At 41.4% G+C, this 21,493-nt stretch overlaps 1 protein-coding gene across 1 annotated transcript; it reads left to right on the top strand.

Moving 5' to 3' along the window:
• The first annotated feature begins 302 nt into the window (after positions 1-302).
• On the top strand, positions 303-14,192 carry tacc3 (transforming, acidic coiled-coil containing protein 3). Its single transcript, XM_034111419.1, has 17 exons — positions 303-393; positions 5,524-5,689; positions 9,287-9,417; positions 9,502-9,527; positions 9,612-11,112; positions 11,219-11,270; positions 11,365-11,539; positions 11,714-11,772; positions 11,870-12,000; positions 12,171-12,243; positions 12,362-12,490; positions 13,010-13,077; positions 13,168-13,211; positions 13,294-13,454; positions 13,564-13,670; positions 13,750-13,870; positions 13,967-14,192. Exons 2-17 carry the CDS (start codon positions 5,525-5,527, stop codon positions 14,030-14,032), a joined length of 3,009 nt encoding a protein of 1,002 aa, XP_033967310.1. The 5' UTR covers positions 303-393; position 5,524; the 3' UTR covers positions 14,033-14,192.
• Positions 14,193-21,493: the final 7,301 nt, after the last annotated feature.

The following is a 21,493-nucleotide window of genomic DNA, read 5'->3' as shown; positions in this document are numbered from 1 at the left end:
GTGCATTTCGAAGAGCAGCTAGCAATAAGAAGCAAGCTTTGAAGAGAATGTCGATAACTTTTAAATGTTCTCCATTAGTCCGTTTTGTTTGAGTTTTTAGTTGCCATAACAATTCTCTTGCCATGTCTATCTGTCTATCCCATGGTCTATCCCTGCGGTTCTCCCATTGGGCGCAGCCGTCGTCTACATCATATCCGCTCTTCAGCGCGATTGGCTACATAACCAGGAAGTGCGTTTCCTTTTACTGATTCTGGCAATTGTATTGGTACATTTAGCTTTAAAATCCAAACGGTTCTCGCCCATTGAAGGCGAGGGGTTTTCAAAACGACACCAGTCATTCTCATGCGTTGACGAAAGACGTTGTGATTTCGGACAACTGCAACTGTTTTTAAGGTACGTGCTGAATATATTGTGATAATAGTATCTTACTACCTGCTCTGTTGTGTAGTCCTACGTTTTCCTCCGCTTTACATTAACTATTAAGTTTGATCATTAGACCTTAAGTATAACTTTACGTTAACGTTAGCTTAGCTTACACAGCTTTTGTTGCTATTTTTACTGTCAACGCTATATGACGTTAGATATCTTCGTGTACGGTGTATTTCATCTAATTATGGCAGTTGTTTAGCTAAATGTTTGTCGGTTGCCGTTAATGAAACCAGCAGTAGTTACTTTATTATATTCTACTGTTGTTGGACATTATAGACAAGAAGTTGTCAACGTTGAGTCGCACCATACCTGTTGTCTGATTCCATGCAGTGTTGAATGCTATAACTCTGGGTAACGGCTGCTGGAAGTCCCGGATGGATGGATGTTAATGTTGGCAGCAGGTCCAGAAAAAGACAAAGACGTGTCAAATGTGTCTTTATAGCAACATTTTGAAGATTGTTTAAAGCTGACAAAGCACCACATTGTTATTGAAATGATCAATTAACTTAAAATGTTTCAGTGAGTCAAAGTCATTCCCCTCGTCTTATTATAACCGGCATTAATTCTCTTGGCCTTTTTTAAAAGCGGAACAATTCCATATTTTTTTCCCGAAGCTGATTTATAAGTTACATTCATTTTAAAATTAGGTCATGTGGATATGCTGAACTGCACTTGTTATAGTTAAGGCGAGACACTGCAGGCAAAAACATCGGTTTTCAAGTACTGGTCAATTTTGAGATTGTGCTATTTTGATTCTATAACATGTTTTCTTTCAGGCTTTTGTAAGGAAAACGTACAAAATACACATTTAAGTGTTTATTTTACTATAGTTTGTCTATTTGCGTCTGTAGATTTCTCCTAAATTCACCAAAAGTTAGCATTCTAACGTAACATAAAGTACCGCGACCGCTGTGTGCACCATGTCAACAGAGATATATATCGTTGGAAAGCTGTGTCTATCCTGCACAATCTCATCGGATCCAAATATGGTCATTTCCTTTGTATCAGCAACCAATCGTGAAAGCACAAAGGGGTCTTAAACCAAGAAACGAAATCTGGCTGGTGTCAATTTCTGACAACGTGATTCGTTCATATGCGTCACGTGGTGTGCTAAAACACTTCCTGGTTAGCTTTCCGCTAGAAATTGAAATCTCAAAATGGAAAAAGAACTGCGAAAAAAACGTTCACAGAGAAGACGACAACAATTGTCATTTGTACGAAGCAAGGTTATACAAAAAACAAATGACCCCGAACATGAAATACCTTCACGGAGTGCATCGATGCTCAAGCTATCATTCAAAGAACAGGAGGGTTTAGCTAGCGCCTCACTACAATCTTTAAAGGTCGTTTTCTCAAAATGAGTTTTTTCTCCTGAGTTCGAAATTTCAACTTCAGTAGCACTTACATACACCAAACCTTCCAGTTATATTCCTATCAATACTATGAAGGCTTTTACAGAAGGGTTTGTTGTTCATATATCATTCATAGCCTGAATTATACAACATTGTATACCTAAAAACATGGCGAAAATTGATATTTTAGGGCTGTTGGCAGTATTTTCTGATTTATGGAGTGATAAAAAGAGATATCCAATATCCCTTCTGTAAAAGCCTTAGATACTAATATGACTACAAAATGAAACAAGAATTTTGAACCTGGCTTTATCCAAAGTTCAGATTTCGATTCCTGAAATGTGTAATATGTGCATATTTAATGAGATAATGGTTATTTGCATATTTAAACATGCTATTTCAGAAAACTTGTAATACAAAAAACAATTTCCTTGTAAGTAATTAACTGGAGAAATTTCCACTGTATCTCGCTTTAAGCGTGCCGAGCCGTGCGGGGCCCGTTTTTGGTTGCGTTTCCACTTGGCCTAGTACTGGCTATCGGGTCCTAATTCACAGTTTTTCTGGCCCCATAAAATCGTGGTTCTAGATTTTTTGAACATTTTAAAGTAAAATGCTTCAATCTGGTGCACTTTGAGCAGAATCACTAGAGACCTGATCTAGGGGTACAACTCTAAAACACCCATATGAAAAAGATCGGTTTACATTTTAATAATAAAATAAGTATCTGAACATAACCAATAACCTACCATAGCCATTGTTGTTCATTCATATCTTATTTTACCTAGTTAACATTTATTTATGCATTTTTTGTATCTCTCCAACTTTAAACGATATTTTTGGTTTACTGTCCTATAGTATCAGTGTTTCCCCTATATACAAATAGTGGCGGCGCAGCGCCGCTGCTGAAATATGCGCGCCGCTGTAGGGGGCGCCAGCTAGGTACCTAGGACCCTTTTTCATTTTTGATTGTTTATGTGGATTTGTAGTATTTGTGTTACTGTATGTTCAATAAAGGTGTATTTTTGCTAAATGTTGAGACATTGCCACTGTATGTACTAGGCAGGGCCGATTTTTGGTATAGGGCACCAGATCTGGGGGGCGCTGCACTGGTAGCTCTGGGAGGGAAAAAACATTTTTGACCATTGGCGCTCATCCTAATTTTCGGCCTTGATGTAACAACATTCATAATTAAGTAAATGTAACACCTTTTTCACCCCGGTTACACTTTCCATTTGCCCTGTACGATAGGGGCTGTCAGTGATGAAAGTGGGGGATGTTGGCTTATCAGGCGCCTGCAGCTCACAGCCAAAGTGTGAGCGAGAGAGGGAGCGAGAGAGCGAGAGAGCGAGAGAGCGAGAGCGAGAGAGAGCGAGAGAGAGAGAGCGAGAGAGAGAGCGAGAGAGAGAGAGCGAGAGAGAGAGAGCGAGAGAGCGAGAGAGCGAGAGAGAGAGAGCGAGAGAGCGAGAGAGAGAGAGCGAGAGAGCGAGAGAGAGAGAGCGAGCGAGAGAGAGCGAGAGAGAGAGAGAGCCGGTGTTGTTAGAATCTGGTGCTAGCTGTGCTAACGGATATAAGAAGTAGATGTTTCTACAACCAGGGTGGAGGAGAGCTCTCCTGTCAGACTGAGAGGCTCAGTGAGGTAAAGGACTCTCTGAGTGTTTAGATAGTTCATTTCAGTCCAAGTTATCTCAGTGGGTCTCAAACGTTTTGACCACAAATTATGTAAACACATTTCCAAGGCACTCCTTTATAATTATTAGGATAAATAAAAACAGGTTTGAAATCATTCCAATGTATACTATAAACCAAAAATATCATTTAAAGTTGGAGAGATACAAAAATATGCATAAATAAATGTTAACTAGGTCAAATAAGATATGAATGAACAACAAAAATAAAATAAGTGACATGTATTTGTTATTGGCTATGGTAGGTTATTGGTTATGTTCACATACTTATTTGATTATTAAAATGTAAACCGATCTTTTTCATATGGGTGTTTTAGAGTTGTACCCCCTGGATCATGTCTCTAGTAATTGTGTGCTCAAAGTGCACCAGATTGAAGCATTTTACTTTAAAATGTTAAAAAAAAAAAATCTTCCCGGGGGGGCATACCCCCGGACCCCCCTAGAGGATGTGACGTCCACCCCCAAATTAAAACAAGCTCATACAATACTGAATACATTTGAAGCCATTTTGACGGATATGACCTATGTCAACAAGTTTCTGTTTTTTGTAGTGTATTTGCCTTTTGTAGATATTTTTCATTTATTCTTTACATATAAAATCTAGGGCAGCAAATTAGCTAACCCTTGAGGCCCTGGTACTAGGCCTCAAGAGCCTTTCTTGTGCTGACACATAGAAACAAATTGGCGTGGCGCACTTCGCACGCGCACACACTAAAAAATTCCATGCGCTCCGCGCTCACATTATACTGGGCCCACGTGCCTTAGCACCGCTGCTATGACTCCATCCTAGGGGAAACACTGAGTATACATTGGAATGATTTCAAACCTGTTTTTATTTATCCTAATAATTATAAAGGAGTGCCTTGAAGATATGTGTTTAGAGATAACTTAGACTAAAATTAACTTATCTAAACACTCAGAGTCCTTTACCTCACTGAGCCTCTCAGTCTGACAGGAGAGCTCTCCTCCACCCTGGTTGTAGAAACATCTACTTCTTATATCCGTCAGCGCAGCTAGCACCAGATTCTAATAACAACAGCGCTGGTACCGGTGCGCCCTCTCTCTCTCTCCCTCGCTCTCTCTCTCTCTCTCTCCCACGCTCGCACTTTGGATGTGAGCTGCGGGCGCCTGATAAGCCAACATCCCCCACTTTCATCACTTACAGCGCCCATCGTACAGGGCAAATGAAAAGTGTAACCAGGGGTGAAAAGGGTGTTACATTTACTTAATTATGAATGTTGCTACATCAAGGCCGAAAATTAGGATGAGCGCCAATGCTCAAATGTTTTTTCCCCTCCCAGAGCTACCAGCACGGTGCCCCCCCATGTCTGGCGCCCTAGGCGACCGCCTAGGCCAAAAATCGGCCCTGCCAGTACATGCAGTGGCAATGTCTCAAGATTTAGCAAAAATACACCTTTTATTGAACATACAGTAACACAAATCCACATAACAAACTATAAAAAATTAAAAAGGGTCGCCTATTATTATTTTAATAAAAAGTAAAAAAAAAAAATTATTTTTATGTTTTTTGGGTACCTGGCTGGCCCCCTAGCAGCGGCGCGCATATTTCAGCAGCGGCGCTGCGCCGCCGCTATTTGTATATGGGGGAAACACTGATAACTTTATGTAATCTTTCTTGGTGCAGATCCTTTTAACCAATGGCGAACCGTATTACAACTGGACCTTCTGTAGACACACACACTCCCCCGCAGCAGCCGTAGTGCATAATGCATGGTCCGAGAAGGACACACAAATCAACGTAACACTGTAATATTACAGATCAACAACACAGATACGATTCTCATTTATTCATTTTATATACATTTTATTTATATAATTAAATCGATTTTTTTGTTGTTTTTATCTGAGTGTTCCAGGGCATTCTCTGAATACCTTGAAGGTCCTGACGGTTCGCCACTGCTTTTAACATGCATCAGTAAACTCTACAACCAAACATTTCTTATCAAGGGGTTGCAGCTTTCATGATGACGCCGCCCTCAGTTTCATCAGATCACTCCTGGCCCCATAACTTACAATTTGTCCCTCTGCTATTACAGGATGAGTGCTGTTGCTGTGAATGATGAGAATCGTGGGGTCTGCCCTGGAGGAAAGCAGAACAGCTCAATTAACGACATATTTGCTCTGGATCAGCCGACTGGGAGGCCCTCCATCCTGCGACAGACAGAGAACCTGCCCAGCAAGACGGTGCCAAAGGCGGCTAAGGTACAGAACCAGCTCGCTTTTATCTTAAATGTCCTGTCCCCATTTTATCTTGATTCTTTTAACACTGTTTTTATGACGCCAAGGGAGAAATGATGTACACAATTAGATCTTAACCTGAAGTGATAGATGGGGGTTTGACGCCTGCTTGTTAACTATTTGTCTGAATTTGTTTTATTAGTTACCTTGTCATATAACAATTGAATGCCCCAATGTATTTACAGCATAGCTCTACACAACTTTAAACAGACTGTGATCAAATGAAAAGCACTTGTGTTTGTTGGTGGTCAAAGCTAAAGGACCGTTTTAAGTGTACTAACATTGTTAGATAAAAATATGTGAAAATGGCCATTTATTAGTTTCCTGTTCATTTATTTTCATTTTAACAAAACAAGACATATCCTGACATAGGTAGTTTTCATTCAAATGACAGATGGTTACATGATAAAGCAAAGTATAGTAAGGAATTAAATAAAGCAAATCCAGTAGGGATGCACGATAATTATCGGTCCGATATTAGGAATTATGACGTCATCCCGATAAACCCGATACCAGTATTAATAGCCCCGATAATATACAATATATTTTTTGGGTAAAAAAAAAAAAGGAAAAAATACTGCGGTGGGTGGATGAGGTGCGCTTGTTTTTCACTCGGCTCCTCCCGTTTTGCCAGTACTGTGGTATTAGTGGTTTAGGAAGAGGGGGGTTCTTCACAAATCCAGCGCTCCCTAATACTTCGAACCTGATCAGTCACCGTAAATCTTTTTTTATTATCGGTTATCGGTATCGGTCTTGAGAAGCAGGAAGTTATCGGTATCGGTTTCAAAAACCCAATATCGTGCATCCCTAAAATCCAGTGATACATCCAGATATCTTTTAACACAGTTCCTTCTTTGGGTAAAAGTGTCCATTTTTATCTGCAGGCTCAGTCATTTTTTCCATCGTGTAGACTTGTTTAAGTCTGTGCATCCACTGAATGATTGTTGGAGGTTTTGCATTTTTCCAGTACAGTTATAATCTTTTTGGCAATTAACAACAGTATCCGTAATATGTACCTCTGGTCTGAATCGTAAGTGTCTGTAGGTATAGCTCAGAGCAACAACAACATAGGCTCCAGAGCAGGGGTGCCCACACTTTTTTGGCAGGTGAGCTACTTTTTAAATGACCAACCAAAAATAAAATCCCAAATTGCAAGGGTTGCTGAATAACACGTTTTTATTTATACATGGGATAACTACAATAGGGCTGCAACAAACGACTAATTTGGTAATCGATTAATCTATCGATTAATGAAACGATTAATCGACTATTCGGACTATTACTGTATGCCTTGCACAATTTCTCAAACGCTCTTATTTAGCCATCAACTTTTAGATTTAGCTTGAGGTTGTTTTAGGCATGTGGAAACTAACAATGAAGACAATAAAGATGAATACTTCATTCAAAAATACATATATTATTAAATTAACTTAACAAATTGTTTACAAAATTAACATTGCTTTTTATTTAAATTAAATAAATAATATTTCACATCAAAAGACACAACAATGTTTTAATAAATCGTATTAAATAATGTGATGACGGAACTGTAAACGGAATAGCTGAAACTTCAACAAAATAAAGAGTAACTCAGTTACCTCTAATCATTAACCCATGTTTGTATCATTTAGTTAACTCTGTGTGTTGCTGCTAGCATACATAACACCTGACGTGGATGGGGCTACAGAGCTACTAGAAAGACAGTCCAACCCGGTGCATTTCTCCGTCTGAATGTGGTTCACTTTTTGTCCACCTCAAGACGGGTAACATTTAACCACACCACACGCTTCTCTCCGCCATCCCCACCGTGTTTTGCTGCATGTAGCAGCCGCGTGTGTGTAAAACTGCCCCGCCCCCTCACACACAGACGGGGAAGAGAGAGATCTCGTCTCGATTGGAAAGATCAAAAATACATTGACCATAGACGCATTTGTTTGTCTTTTTGCATATTAGAAAGGAGTTGGTGACACTAAGACTGCAAGATAATGTTTTTGTAGCAATAATACATGACCTTTCTCTTTCTCAACTCGCTACTCGGAGGGAAGTCGCTGTCATATGCCTTGTGAACACTCCGATAATGCCTCTCCACGTTACCTTTCTTTGGCAGAGCGACGCTTCTTTACAAATAAGGCAAATAACCTTTGAATGTGACATCACAACAACATATTCTTCCTCCCATTCTGGGTGGAAGTGGTATGTCTTTAGCTTTTTGCTCGGTCCCGCACTCATTTTGTTGTTTGTCTCTTTAACTTAATTTGAGTTTTCCCTGCACTTGACTGATTTTGTATCGCTTTGCATTCTGGGTTAACAGACTGGAAAGCGATGGGTTGCTTTTTCTGTCAATCAAGTAAACTCCTGAATTAAGTGGCAGGGAGGCCAAGGAAAAAGGGATCAAAACCTGTTTTGTCTATTTTAACAGAGCTGGATTTTTTTTTTTTTTATGAAAAGTTGAACATTGCTCAACTTTTGCAGCGAGCCACGCCAGCTACGCTCCACGTCGCTTCCCACGATGCATTTCGGCTAAAAGTGACGTCACCCCATTCAAAGTGAATGGGAAAGCGTCAACGCACGCCGCTGTGTGGACGGGCCGTTACAGATGGAGGAAACTCTATATTGCCTACAATTGGCATTGCTCTTGATATTGATTCTGGGCTCCTGAAAAAAAAATGTAACTGCCGTCCACAACTTTAGGGTATGCTTTATCCATTCGTTCTCAATCTTAACTTTATTGACGGATTTGATATCAATATAAGGCAAAACTGATAACGACACATCCCTAGTTGCACTCTGCTCAATCTGTGCCCATCCTGCTTCCTCGTCCTTTCTAATCCAGGCCATTATTGCCGTTAACTGAGCAGCCCAATAATAATATTTTAAATTTGGCAGGCCTAAGCCTCCCTTATCTTTTGGTAGGAAAAGAGTTGTAAGTCTTACTCTGGGTCTCTTATTCTGCCAAATAAACTTAGAGATAAGTCTATTTAACATGTTGAAAATTGAGGCTGTAATTCCCACTGGGAGGGATTGAAATGGGAAGAGTAATCGAGGAAGTAGCTTCATTCTTACAGTCTCTACCCTTCCGAATAGCGAGAGGGGCAGAATTTCCAAACGTATCATGTCATTCTTTAGTTGCTTTATTAATGTATTCTAGTTAGCCTCAAATAAATGCATAGGGTTGTGAGAAAGGATAATCCCTAGATATCTAAACCCCTGCTTGGACCAGCGGTAAGAAACATCCTTGTTTAATTGTGTGGGCCAACGCCCTGTTATCATCATTGCCTCTGATTTAATTTTGTATCCCGAAATTGCCCCATATTTGGACAAGCACTGCATAAGGGCTGGAATAGAAGTTAGGGGGTGTTTTATAAAGAGTAAAATTAAGTTAGTATTTTGTAATCAATGCATAAAAGACTTATGGGGCGATAATTAATGCACTGTAGGGAGTCTTTTCCCTCTTTATGCAGGACTGGGATGATAGCTTCTGACCACTGTTCATCTTTTCTGAATATGATTTTTTTTAATCTAGGATTTATCTACGATCCTAATCAAATTACTTGTGTGTAGGTTTGTTTTCAGACTCCAAGAAGAGACCCTGCGACTAAAAGAATCGTATCTTCTCCATCCAAGTCTCTTAAGATGTCAAGTGTGGATGAGTGTACCAAAGCAATCGAGTCCTTAACTTTGGGTCCAATTAAGTAAGTAACATTTCTGATACTGCGATACTCTTCCAGATAAATGTGTGTTGCATTTACGTAACCAAGTCTGTTCTGTCTTTATAGTTCTTTACATGATGAACCCAAACAAGGTAAATCATCACACATCATAAAGTTATTTTCCCTGAATGTCTCTAAAGGCTGCAAAAGTGATAATCCTCTTGAATTTTCCACAGAAGTATCATCCTATCCTGACGATGACATGCCCATACAAAGCAAAGGAGGCTATCAGCTGGACTTTGAAAACCTTGATGCTTTCAATCCATTTCAGGGTTCTGTTAAGATGGTCCTCTCCCCCGTGAGGTCTGCTGTTGATAACCCTCCCACAGAGTCTCCAAACGCAGAAACAGAGAATATCGCAGAGCAGCCCACCAAAATAGAATCTGCTCTAGATGATACGCTTCCCTTCGCCCCACCTGTGGATCACTCCCTGGTTGACACCTCCTCCAACATCAGCTCCGCAGATAGCAGCGTGGTCACAGTGTTGAAGGTCCCTGCCATGGAAGAACAAGATTCCTGCACTGCCACACCTGATGAAAAACAACCGTCTCTAAATGTCACTCAAGACTATTCTTCAGGCAGTTTTGTGGAAGATGCTCCACTGCCAACGAAGGGTTCTTATTCTTTGGATTTTGAGCCCACCAAAATAGAATCTGCTCTAGATGATACGCTTCCCTTCGCCCCACCTGTGGATCACTCCCTGGTTGACACCTCCTCCAACATCAGCTCCGCAGAGAGCAGCGTGGTCACAGTGTTGAAGGTCCCTGCCATGGAAGAACAAGATTCCTGCACTGCCACACCTGATGAAAAACAACCGTCTCTAAATGTCACTCAAGACCATTCTTCAGGCAGTTTTGTGGAAGATGCTCCACTGCCAACGAAGGGTTCTTATTCTTTGGATTTTGACAACCTTGATGAGGTCAATCCTTTCCAAACGGGTGGCTCTAAAATTCCAAATTCCCCTTTCATTGGGAGCAAGGTGGCAGAAGCAAACCCACCAGTTGAAGAGATGAAGGGAAATGAATCCACAGAAGCTCAAGATGTTCAACTTCAACCTGAGATGAAGGGAAATGAATCCACAGAAGCTCAAGATGTTCAACCTGAGATGAAAGGAAATGAATCTACAGAAGCTCAAGATGTTCAACCTGAGATGAAGGGAAATGAATCCACAGAAGCTCAGGATGTTCAACCTGAGATGACACCAGCAGCGGCCCCAATCACAACTAATGCTGCCGAAACCCCAGCTGCTGAATCCACGTCCCAGCCAGCTGATGCCCATACCCAGGAAAGAGCAGTGAAACTTGAGTTCAATTTTGACGATGGCAGTGAGGTCAAACGTAAACCGCCACCCAAGAAATTGGGCAAAAGGCGACCTGGTGTCAAACCTAAAGAGGGAAAGCCAGAATGTGACGTGAAACCACTTAAAGAAGCTCCAGTGAAGCCTGATGCCAGTGGTGAGGCTGATGTTCCATTCTCCAAAGGGTCTTACTCATTTGACATGGCCAAGTTTGATGACCCAAACTTCAATCCCTTTGGCACAAAAGCAAGCATGATGACCAACTCTCCACAGTGTAGCAAGTACGCTGAACCTGTGCTATCTGACCCTGTGATCATGGCACATTTGATTCCAGAGAAAGCGGACATGCCAGCGGAGAAGGAAGCATTGTCATCAGAATGGTACGTTTTCCTTCTTTATCAGAGTGTATTTATCATTTATTTGAAGCAGAAATTTCACTTGCTAGTAGAACTTTATTTCACTAAGTTTGTATGCTTTTCTCTGTAGCGCTGGAGAGATTGTGCCGGCTGCAGAAGTCCTCCCTGAAGCGGAAAGAGATGTAATGCAGTTTGATACAATCTTTATCCATTTTACATTCCCTTGTTTGAATGTTTTTTTCAAAGACATACATTTTTATTTTTATGAAATGTCAGGATGCTAAAGACAAGGCGGCTCCTGATCATGACTTCGGATTTCTACTCGGAGTTCAACAGGAAGTTCAGCAACCCACTGAGAGTCTTCCTGGCCAGTTTGATCTGTGTCAACCTGAGCAGAAGACGCAGACGGCCCAGACAGAATTCAATGACGAGTTTGTTCCTGGAACGATGTGTAAGGAAACATTAGACTCTATTTTGTCCAGTTTCCACAAAGATCCAAAATGTTTCTTGACTTTTAGTATGAAGTTTGTGATAACAAAAAAACACAGGTAATGTCACTATCTGTGAAGCATGATGTACATAAATGTAATCCTTATTTGACGGTAACTATCATCTATATCTTTAGTCATGGCCAATGACTTAGATGGACAAATGGATTACCTGGAACAGTTTGGGTCCCGCAGTGTAAGTACTCACTCTGTGTATCCTGTCCTGAATGACTACCTTTTGTTGATTGTCAGTGCATGATATAAATTAACTTAAATGTTTATTTTGTTAACAGTTCAAGGAATCTGCATTGAGGAAACAATCCTTGTACCTTAAATTCGACCCCCTGATGAGAGAGAGCCCCAAGAAGTGTGCAGCCCCCGTGGCTCAGGCCCCCGTGCCTCGCCCCGCCGCCTTTGTTTCACGGTATGACGTTCTTCTGTTTCCACTCACTCTGATTACTGCTGTCACTGAACGTTAGAGCTGAATTTGTTCCGCTTTTGACATCTTCTTCAACAAAATGAGATGTGTCTGAAATGTAACCACGTTGACCACTTGACAAGTAAGGTTGTTTTTTGTTTTTTGTCCAAACGCAGGCTTGAAACTTCTCAGATGCCAGAAAAGTATGCAAGCGGAGCACAAAGGGATGATTTCCAACTGTTTGATCCAGTGAGTCACTGTAACAATTCCACCACAGACTGCATGGCAATGTTTCTTAAAATAAGTGTGGAAATGACATTCAATGCTTCGCCTAACCTGATTTATTCACACTGGAACTGTCGTCTAGGCTTCCCCAATCCTTGCAGACCTCGTCCCTCCTTTCCCTCAGCCAGAGAACACAGAGGAGGCCATTATTGAAGTGCTGAGGTACAGTCAGCAGGACATGGATGCCGCCATCGCCAGAGTCCAGGCACAAGTATGTCCTGCTCAGTGTTTGTTCATTTGACAAATAACAGTCAGAAGAGGGTTTCTGTTTGAAGTCCATTTTGTTTGTGTCTTTGTGAATACAAACCATTTGTAAAGACCAAAATCACGTGACTATATTATGGTTTCTGTGGTAATCAAACAATCCCCAGAGTAGTTTAGAGCAATCTGATTCAACACAAGCTAAATGGAGAAATGTGTAACAGGCAGTGATTGTTCGATTTACAGGGTTTTTCATCATTTACTGATACATTTTCAAAAAAGAGGGATAATCCTTTATTTTTGTTGTGATTCCTCCATTAGGGACTTTATTCTAAACCAAATTTGTTAGGATTTAAGCTCCCAAATGTTTTTTAAACATAAATGGTGGTTTTGTATAAACTTGACATTGTATTACTGAAACATGCAGGTTTCTATAAATTTACATTAAAAGTCACTTCTTGATTTGAAACATTTTATACGTAATCCCTTACTATTAATAAATAACAATAATTGTCTTACTTTCAAATAGGCAAAGGACACAGAGGATCAATGGAGTGCAAAATATAAAAGGACACTTGACGATGGTCAAGAAATGAGGTAGGATCGTTTTGAGTTTGTTTAACATAAAAAAACATTTATTTAGTTTTTTTGAAAGGAAATTTGACAACTTTTAATTATTTTTTACAGGAAAATAATTGCAGAGTTTGAGCTCATGATTGCTAAAATGCTGGGTAAGTTAATATATGTAATGTTCGCGCCTCAGTCTTGGGACTTTTCGGTGTCATGTTAAGAGCTTTTAACTCTTGTTTTCAGCTGATCAAGAGAAAGAGAGGGAGGTGGCCCAGACGAAGCTCACTGCGGCTCTTATCGAAAAGGAGCAGGTCTCCAGTGACCTGAACACCATGGAGAGATCGTGCTCCGACCTGTTCAAGAGACTGGACAAGTACAAGGATGTTGTTGAGGGCTTCAAAAAGGTTAGAAAACAACACTTGCCTGGATATAATCCACAAATTGCATGACGTAGTTTAAAGAAATAGCAGTGGCAGTATGATTGGTAACATGTTTCCGGTGGCCTTCCTGCAGAATGAAGAGACTCTGAAAGCCTGTGCTCAGGACTATCTGGAAAGGATCAGAAAGGAAGAGCAGCGCTACAAGACCCTTAAAGCCCACGCTGAGGAGAAGATTGGCCAGTAAGAAACCTCACTGCACTCTGTTGAAAGTGTCAAATGCAAGACTTGCAACGTTTAACTGACATCTATTGTCCTTCAGAGCAAACGGGGAGATTAATGAGGTTCGGTACAAGAACAAGTCTGAGACATCTGCCCTCCAAGCCCAGCTGAGGAGGGAGCAGCTGAAGGTGCAGTCGCTGGAGAAGAGCCTGGTCCAGAAGGTGAGAGAAGAGGACAACATTACATGGCGGTTATTTGTTTATAAATCTATTAAATATCAAATATTCTATAATTTTTTCCCTTTTTATTTTTTGTAGGAAAAAGAGGCAGAAGATCTCACCACACTTTGTGATGAACTCATCAGCAAAGTCCAGAGGGGTTGAGCTCATTTGTAAATTGTGTACATTTTAATGCTTTTCTTTCCTGTTCTTCATTGTTCCTGTCCTTGTTCATTCCTTTATGTAGTGCTTTGTTTGTCTTTATCAATGTTATTAAAATACTGTAAAAAGAGAAGTTAATAAAGATGATTTAATCTTTAATGAAGAGTTGATGAAAATGATTACAATTGTCTGTCTTTTTTTGTGAATTTTATAGTTTTGAATTTCTGCCTGATTTCAATCCACTAGGGAGCAGCCTTGCCTTCATGATGGGTTGTAGGTTCATGGATTTGAATCTTTATTCACGGATATGGAAGTAACATGGCTGTTGAACCCTAAAACCAAAATGTTCTGTGCAGACCCACAGAGTGATTCAGTGCACTCACTCCTCACCTGTCTGGACTCATCCCGTCCTGTAGTGCTCACAACTAAACAGACACTCACCTGATACAATGACCCCCTTCTTCCCTGAGCAGTCGCAGGATCCTGTCACATCACTCCCAGAGGCAGGACAATGCACTTCCTAAATGGTGAAAGAAAATCCTAGCTAGATTGGAGTTGAATGAGGTGGTAGTGCGGAGAGGGGCGTGTCTCTTAAATGGAAAAAGATGCTGGTCACTCGGTGTAGTCTTGCAGGGGCCATCACTCATCTGAAGGGGAGGCCTGTGTGAGGCTGCTCCTGTGTCTATTCCCTCGTTCTTCACAGCACCTCTGCTGGCTGCCCTCTGTCACCCACAGCAGACACTGCTCACAGGAGGAAAGCTGACCTGTCTGTGCCCGACTGTACAGCCACTGATCTTATTCACAGGGATTGTCTCAAAGTCCTAAATGATATCATCAATGCCCTTTACTCCAGACAATACTGTGCTGCCATTTTCATCGATCTTGCCAAATTCTTCGACACTGTAGATCACCAACTGCTTCTGGGAAAGCTTGGATGCATTGGTGTCACTAACCACTAATCGATAGCCTGATTTGAAAACTACCTGTCCTTGCGCACCGTGTGGAAAATCTGATGACACAGCCCCTATCCATCTCTAAGGGAGTACCACAAGGCTCTATCCTAGCACCCTACCTATTCTCAATATATATATAAATGACATGGAGAAATCAGTGGGCAACTCCTCTATCCACCTATATGCCGATGACACGATTCTGTACACTGCTGGCCCTTCCCCAGATACTGTCCTGAAAACTCTTCAGGATAGTTTTCAGAGAATCCAGTCACATCTCGCTGCCCTTGGCCTGGTCACCACTAAAACCAAGATCATGTGGTTTGGACGCAGTGGTGCCTCCCAAACTGGCACTATTGTGACCGCCGATGGCCGGGACCTCGAAATAGTTAAATATATTGGATTGACAGTAATCTGTCATTCTCAGAACATCTCTCCAAAATTCAGACCAAGGTTAAAGCTAGACTCAGCTAGAATCTCTCCTCATTCACTTCATCTGCTAAACTCTGGTCCAGATGACTGTCCTTCCTCTGTTCGACTACGGCGATACCATCTACTGCTCGGCATGTAAAGGAGCTCTCGATCATTTAGACGTTCTGTATCACTTCGCCACCAATGCCCCCTACAGGACACACCACTGTGACCTGTACGCTCTGGCTAACTGGCCCTCTCTTGAGACCAGGCGCATCATCCACTGGCTGATGTTTGTTTACAAAACACTCCTAGGCCTCACCCCCTTCTACCTCACACAATTACTGCAACTCCGCCCACCCCCGATGCACAACACCCGGTCAGCTACAAGCATCCTGCTAAAGATCCCCAAAGCCCATACATCCTTTGGCCGCTCCGCCTTTCAATTTGCAGCAGCAGATAGCTGGAATGTCATTCAAAAAACGTTGAAAATGAAAACCTTTGTCTCCCCCCGCACCTTCAATGTCACTATTATAGACACCCTGGTACACACATGTAGCTGCTTTGCCTGATGCTGATTGTAATGACTGATTGAATCACAGCAATGTTGTTTTAGAGTTTTTATATGTTTAACTGCTATGCCTGTCATCTTTGCTCTGTGTTTGTGTTGTCTCCTGGGTTCTATAGTGCCCGGAGTCTGTCTTTTTATTTGTTTTTTCTCCCAAACCCCATCCCCTCAGGAAGCCTTTGCCTCCTGTCAGGTCATCATTGTAAATAAGAATTTGTTCTTAATTGATTTTCCTGGATAAATAAAGGTTCTACTACTACTACATATGCCTTTTTAAAAGTATATTTGTAAATGTAAAGAGAGCATTGATCTTCCCGAGGCATGTCACATGTTTCAGGCCATTTAATTAAACCAACCTTTTTTTATATGATTTAGTTTTTGAACATAATACATAAGAACCAATGACATACAGAAATATTGGCTCGACTAAATGAGATTAAACGGGGAGACTCAAATGTACTATACACAACATTATACTTTAATAACATTGTAAAACGCCTTATTCTGAAAAATAAACTTTGATACATTTTTTTTAGCAAAATAAATTAAATATTCATGACTCAAATTGATTATAAAATGACTAAAGCTTCATACACTGGGTGGATAAGGTGGCATCCTCTGCTGGTTTGTGTCAACATGCTAGATGCCATTAACAGAATAAAAAGATGAAATGATAATGAAGACCGATTTAGTTAAAGTGGAATCACAATTATTCCATCCCTTCAAGTCCGAGCTTTATGTTTATTAAGGATCCCCATTAGCTTTTGCTCTTCCTGGGGTCCGACACTAACAATAATACAGCAACATTTAGGACATAAGTCCTGGGGCCTATACTACGAAGCTGGTTCAACCTAACCTGGATATGTTTGAGTTAGCCGGTTGGCCTAATCCAAAACATACCCGCTCTCGCTAAACGGTACTACGACGCTGGTTATCAAGTGGATCGCTCAAGCCAGCCGTGTCCTATCTAGTTAGGTGCGCGTTCACATGAAAGGGGTGGTATCTGGACAGGGGCGGACTGGGACTACAAATCAGCCCGGGACTCTCGACCGGCCCACTTCAGTACCGCCGGCCCACCGCGGTACCGCAAGTAAATTGTCGACCGGGGGGTGGGGTAGACAATTTACTAGCGGTAGACATTAAGGGTAAATAATGTCTACCGGGTCCGGAGCATTCGTCCAAAAAAAAAAAAAAATCAAGCGCTTACGAGCAAGTAAAACAAAATAACAACAAAAGTAGAAAGTGCTAAGCTCGGAGGAATAAGGGCAAGGGGTTATATAGATACTTCATTCATCCCAAATTGTGAAATGTGTGGAAACAAGTATAAACACAATAACATTAAATACAAATGAAAGCAATAGACAGGAATATATCAGTAGAAAGGACACGATGAATATTATAACATGTAATGTAGCCTTACTATGAAGGCTGACCTAAATACGTTGCTTTTCTACAGATTACTGTATTACTGCACTGGTAAAGTAAAATTAGGCCGATTAATAAAATGTGAAGTGCTTTGTAACTTTGACCCGCTTGACTGAATACACAACAAACAATGAAGAAAGAGTTTTATCTGGGCTGCTTCGCTGCCAGCTGCTCCCCCGGGACCCGGAAGTGGCGTATAGCCTGCACTTCAACATCAACGAAGGTGCTCGAGATATGCTATATTGAACCAATAACACAAACTAACTGTATCACTATAACATGATGATGAGGGTGATGGTGATGAAGAATGCATCTAACGTTCCGCTGTTCATTATAATACAAAAACAGAGCATTAAACAAACCATCATGCTCTTACTTTGAAATCATGCGGAAATGTAGTCATCAGCGGGCCATCACGTGGTTTCCGAAAATCACCGAGTGACACGAGTAGATTTTAGCCGAGACCGGCGGAAAATATGTCTCAAAATTCCGTGTGTGTAAAAAGACGATGCGCGAACAGAGAGTTGAGATCCGTGAACAGAGAGTTGAGATCCGCGAGCGCATTTTTGGTCCACAAATACAAAATGGATTCACAAATGCCTGATCGAAAGTTGTAAATGTTAAAGAGATATTCACTGATCTTTTTTTTATTTGTGAACATATTTAGCGTATTTGCAGATCCGTTTTACACTTGCAAATGTATTTGTGAGTTTGAAAATCTTTTAAATGCATTTGTGGATGTTGTTTTACATTTACAAATCACATATTTACACACAAATTATTTTTATGTTCACACAAATAATTATGAGACATATCTATGCCCATAGCGTGCTCCCGCTGCCCTCCGCAGCAAACAGCTGTTTGCTTTCCCCCCAACAACGACAACAACGACAACCGACTCACGGAACGCTATGTTGTAGCGTTGATAAACGAAACAATTTAACTACATTTTTAGTCAAAATACCAATACCACAGGACCATTATTTTAAAGCAATATTTTTAGTGGCCCGAGCGGGCAAGTGGAAAGTACGTTATGCTGGCCCGGGGTGTCTAAATAGTGCTTCCGGGCCAGCGGGCCATTTAATGTCGAGCCCTGCCGGTTACCGGCCGGCCCACATCGTCCGACCGGCCCACTTCAGTACCGGCCCATCGGGATTCGTCCCGAACGTCCCGATGGCCAGTCCGCCCCTGTATCTGGAGCATTCGACCAATCACAAACATGGAGAAGCGCACTGACAGCGCAGCGTCATACTTCCTGAATGAAAAGTGAACTTTAATACTAGTCAAATATGAAGAAGTTAAACTTTAAACATCCATGACTTAAACACTTTATCCAGGATCAAAGCCACAGAGCTGCACCTGCAAGGTGAATACAGCTGGTAAAAGAAAAAGTGTTTGAATGCGTACATTAACAGGTTTATGATATCACTGCCCCGTCTAAGACACGATCTGACTTTAATTACATTTGTCTCGAGTGTTTCGTCAACTTAATGTGTTGCTTAAAATAATACTTCTGCATACAGTAGGCCTAGTGACACGAAGTGTTGCACGGCCAGATACGACTCAAGAAGCTGACTCAGATAAGGAGATATATTATGATGTGATATGATGTGATATGAATGATAATGGGACACATCGACGTCTGCACTCAGTGTACTTATGTTGTGGCAGCTATTTAATTAAGCTTTCTTAACGCTAATGTTATAATAGTCAGATTGCTCTGAAGATGGGAGGTGATATTCTATTAATGTTCACGTTCACACAGTCGGTGATTTTTGCCGGCGGTCTTTCCTGCAACGGCAGCTTTTCTGTATTTCCTTTCTCCTGTAATATGACTTGATCGCTTTAAACTCCGCACACTGAGCTCTGATTGGTCAGCAGGCAGTGCTTTCACTGAGTCGAGCTCTTAGCCTGCAACCTAACCTGGTCCCGACCAGGGGGGTATACTACGAAGCAGGATTTTCGTTTAGCAAGATAACTTCTGGGATTTCCGGTACTACGAAGCTGGTTCACTTTTTAGCGGGCTAGATCTCCATGGTGACTTATCCTGGAACCTAGTCTGTGCTCCGAAGCAGGATAGGTTCCAGGATAAGAGATCAACTCAGCGAAAGCACCACGCCTGCTGACCAATCAGAGCTCAGTGTGCGGAGGAAATACAGTTTAAACGACGGCCGGCCAAAATCACCGAATGTGTGAACGTGAAAATGAATGGAACATCACCTCCCATATTCAGAGCAATCTGACTATTATAACTATTATACTATTAGGCTATGTTAAGAAAGCTTAATTAAATATCTGCCACAACATAAGTAACCGGATCAAAGTAACATTAGCTTACAGTCAGCGGCACTGTGAGTGCAGACGTCGATGTGTCCCATTATCATTCATATCACATCATATCACATCATAATGTATGTCCTTATCTGAGTCAGCTGAGCCGTATCTGGCTGTGCAACACTCACAGTGTCACATACTGTATGCATAAGTATTATTTTAAGCAACACATTAAGTTGACGAAACACTCGAGTCAAATGTAATTAAAATCAGATCCACTCGTGTCTTGGACGGGGCAGTGATATCATAAACCTGTTAATGTACGCATTCAAACACTTTTTCTTTTACCAGCTGTATTCACCTTGCAGGTGCAGCTATGTGGCTTTTATCCTGGATAAAGTGTTTAAGTCATGGATGTTTAAAGTTTAACTTCTTCATATGTCTAATATTATAGTTGACTTTTCATTCAGGAAGTATGACGCTGCGCTGTCAGTACGCTTATCCATGTTTGTGATTGGTCGAATGCTCCAGATACCACCCCTTTTATGTGAACGCGCACCTAACTAGAGTTGATAGCCAGCGTTGTAGGACAGTTTAGCGAGCGCGGCTTTGTTTTGGATTAAGTCAACCGGATAACTCAAAACATATCCAGGATAGGTTGAACTAGATTCGTAGTATACCCCCCTGGTTAGTCGCACAGCATAAGTTACCATGGACATCTAGCCGGCTAAAAAGAGAACCAGCTTCGTAGGACCGGAAAGCCGGAGTTTCCCCTGAATTTAGCCGGCTAAGCGAAAATCCTGCTTCGTAGTATACCCCCCAGGTCAAGTTAAAGGTGGGGTAGGTAAGTTTGAGAAACCGGCTCGAGATCGCTAGAATTTGATTTAGCCCGGCTAAACGGATTGGTTGTACTTTTTACAGTATTACGGCTTCTAGATGAACATTTTTTATGGATTTTTTGTCAAAGCACTTAAGATATTCATTGCTATCGGGATGTTAAGAGCATTCCATGGAATATAACAAAAAGTGTATCTCGAGCCGGTTTCTGAAACTTACCTACCCCACCTTTAACGTGTTGTATCCATTTCCTGAACCACTGTCGCTCCACAACTCCAGGAGCCTCTTCGACCCCTGTGGCTGGAGACCAAGGGCCTATGCTACGAACCTGGTTCAACCTAACCTGGATATGTTTGAGTTAGCCGGTTGGCTTAATCCAAAACATATGCGCTCTCGCTAAACTGTCCTACGACGCTGGTTATCAAGTGGATCGCTCAAGCCAGCCGTGTCCTATCTAGTTAGGTGCGCGTTCACATGAGAGGGGTGGTATTTGGAGCATTCGACCAATCACAAACATGGACAAGCGCACTGACAGCGCAGCGTCATACTTCCTGAATGAAAAGTGAACTTTAATACTAGTCAAAAATGAAGAAGTTAAACTTTAAACATCCATGACTTAAACACTTTATCCAGGATAAAAGCCACATAGCTGCACCTGCAAGGTGAATACAGCTGGCAAAAGAAAAAGTGTTTGAATGCGTACATTAACAGGTTTATGATATCACTGCCCCGTCTAAAACACGATCTGACTTCAATTACATTTGTCTCGAGTGTTTCGTCAACTTAATGTGTTGCTTAAAATAATACTTCTGCATCCAGTATGTGACACTGTGAGTGTTGCACGGCCAGATACGGCTCAGCTGACTCAGATAAGGAGATATATGATACATTATGAAGTGATATGCCGCGGACTGTACTTAATGTACTCTGATCCGGTTACTTATGTTGTGGCAGATATTTAAGTAAGCTTTCTTAACGCTAATGTTATAATAGTCAGAT

The sequence above is a fragment of the Pseudochaenichthys georgianus genome, chromosome 22 (assembly GCF_902827115.2).
Source record: "Pseudochaenichthys georgianus chromosome 22, fPseGeo1.2, whole genome shotgun sequence".
Lineage (NCBI taxonomy): Eukaryota > Metazoa > Chordata > Actinopteri > Perciformes > Channichthyidae > Pseudochaenichthys > Pseudochaenichthys georgianus.
Note: the sequence above shows the minus strand (reverse complement) of the source record. Positions and strands in the feature narration are given on the sequence as shown.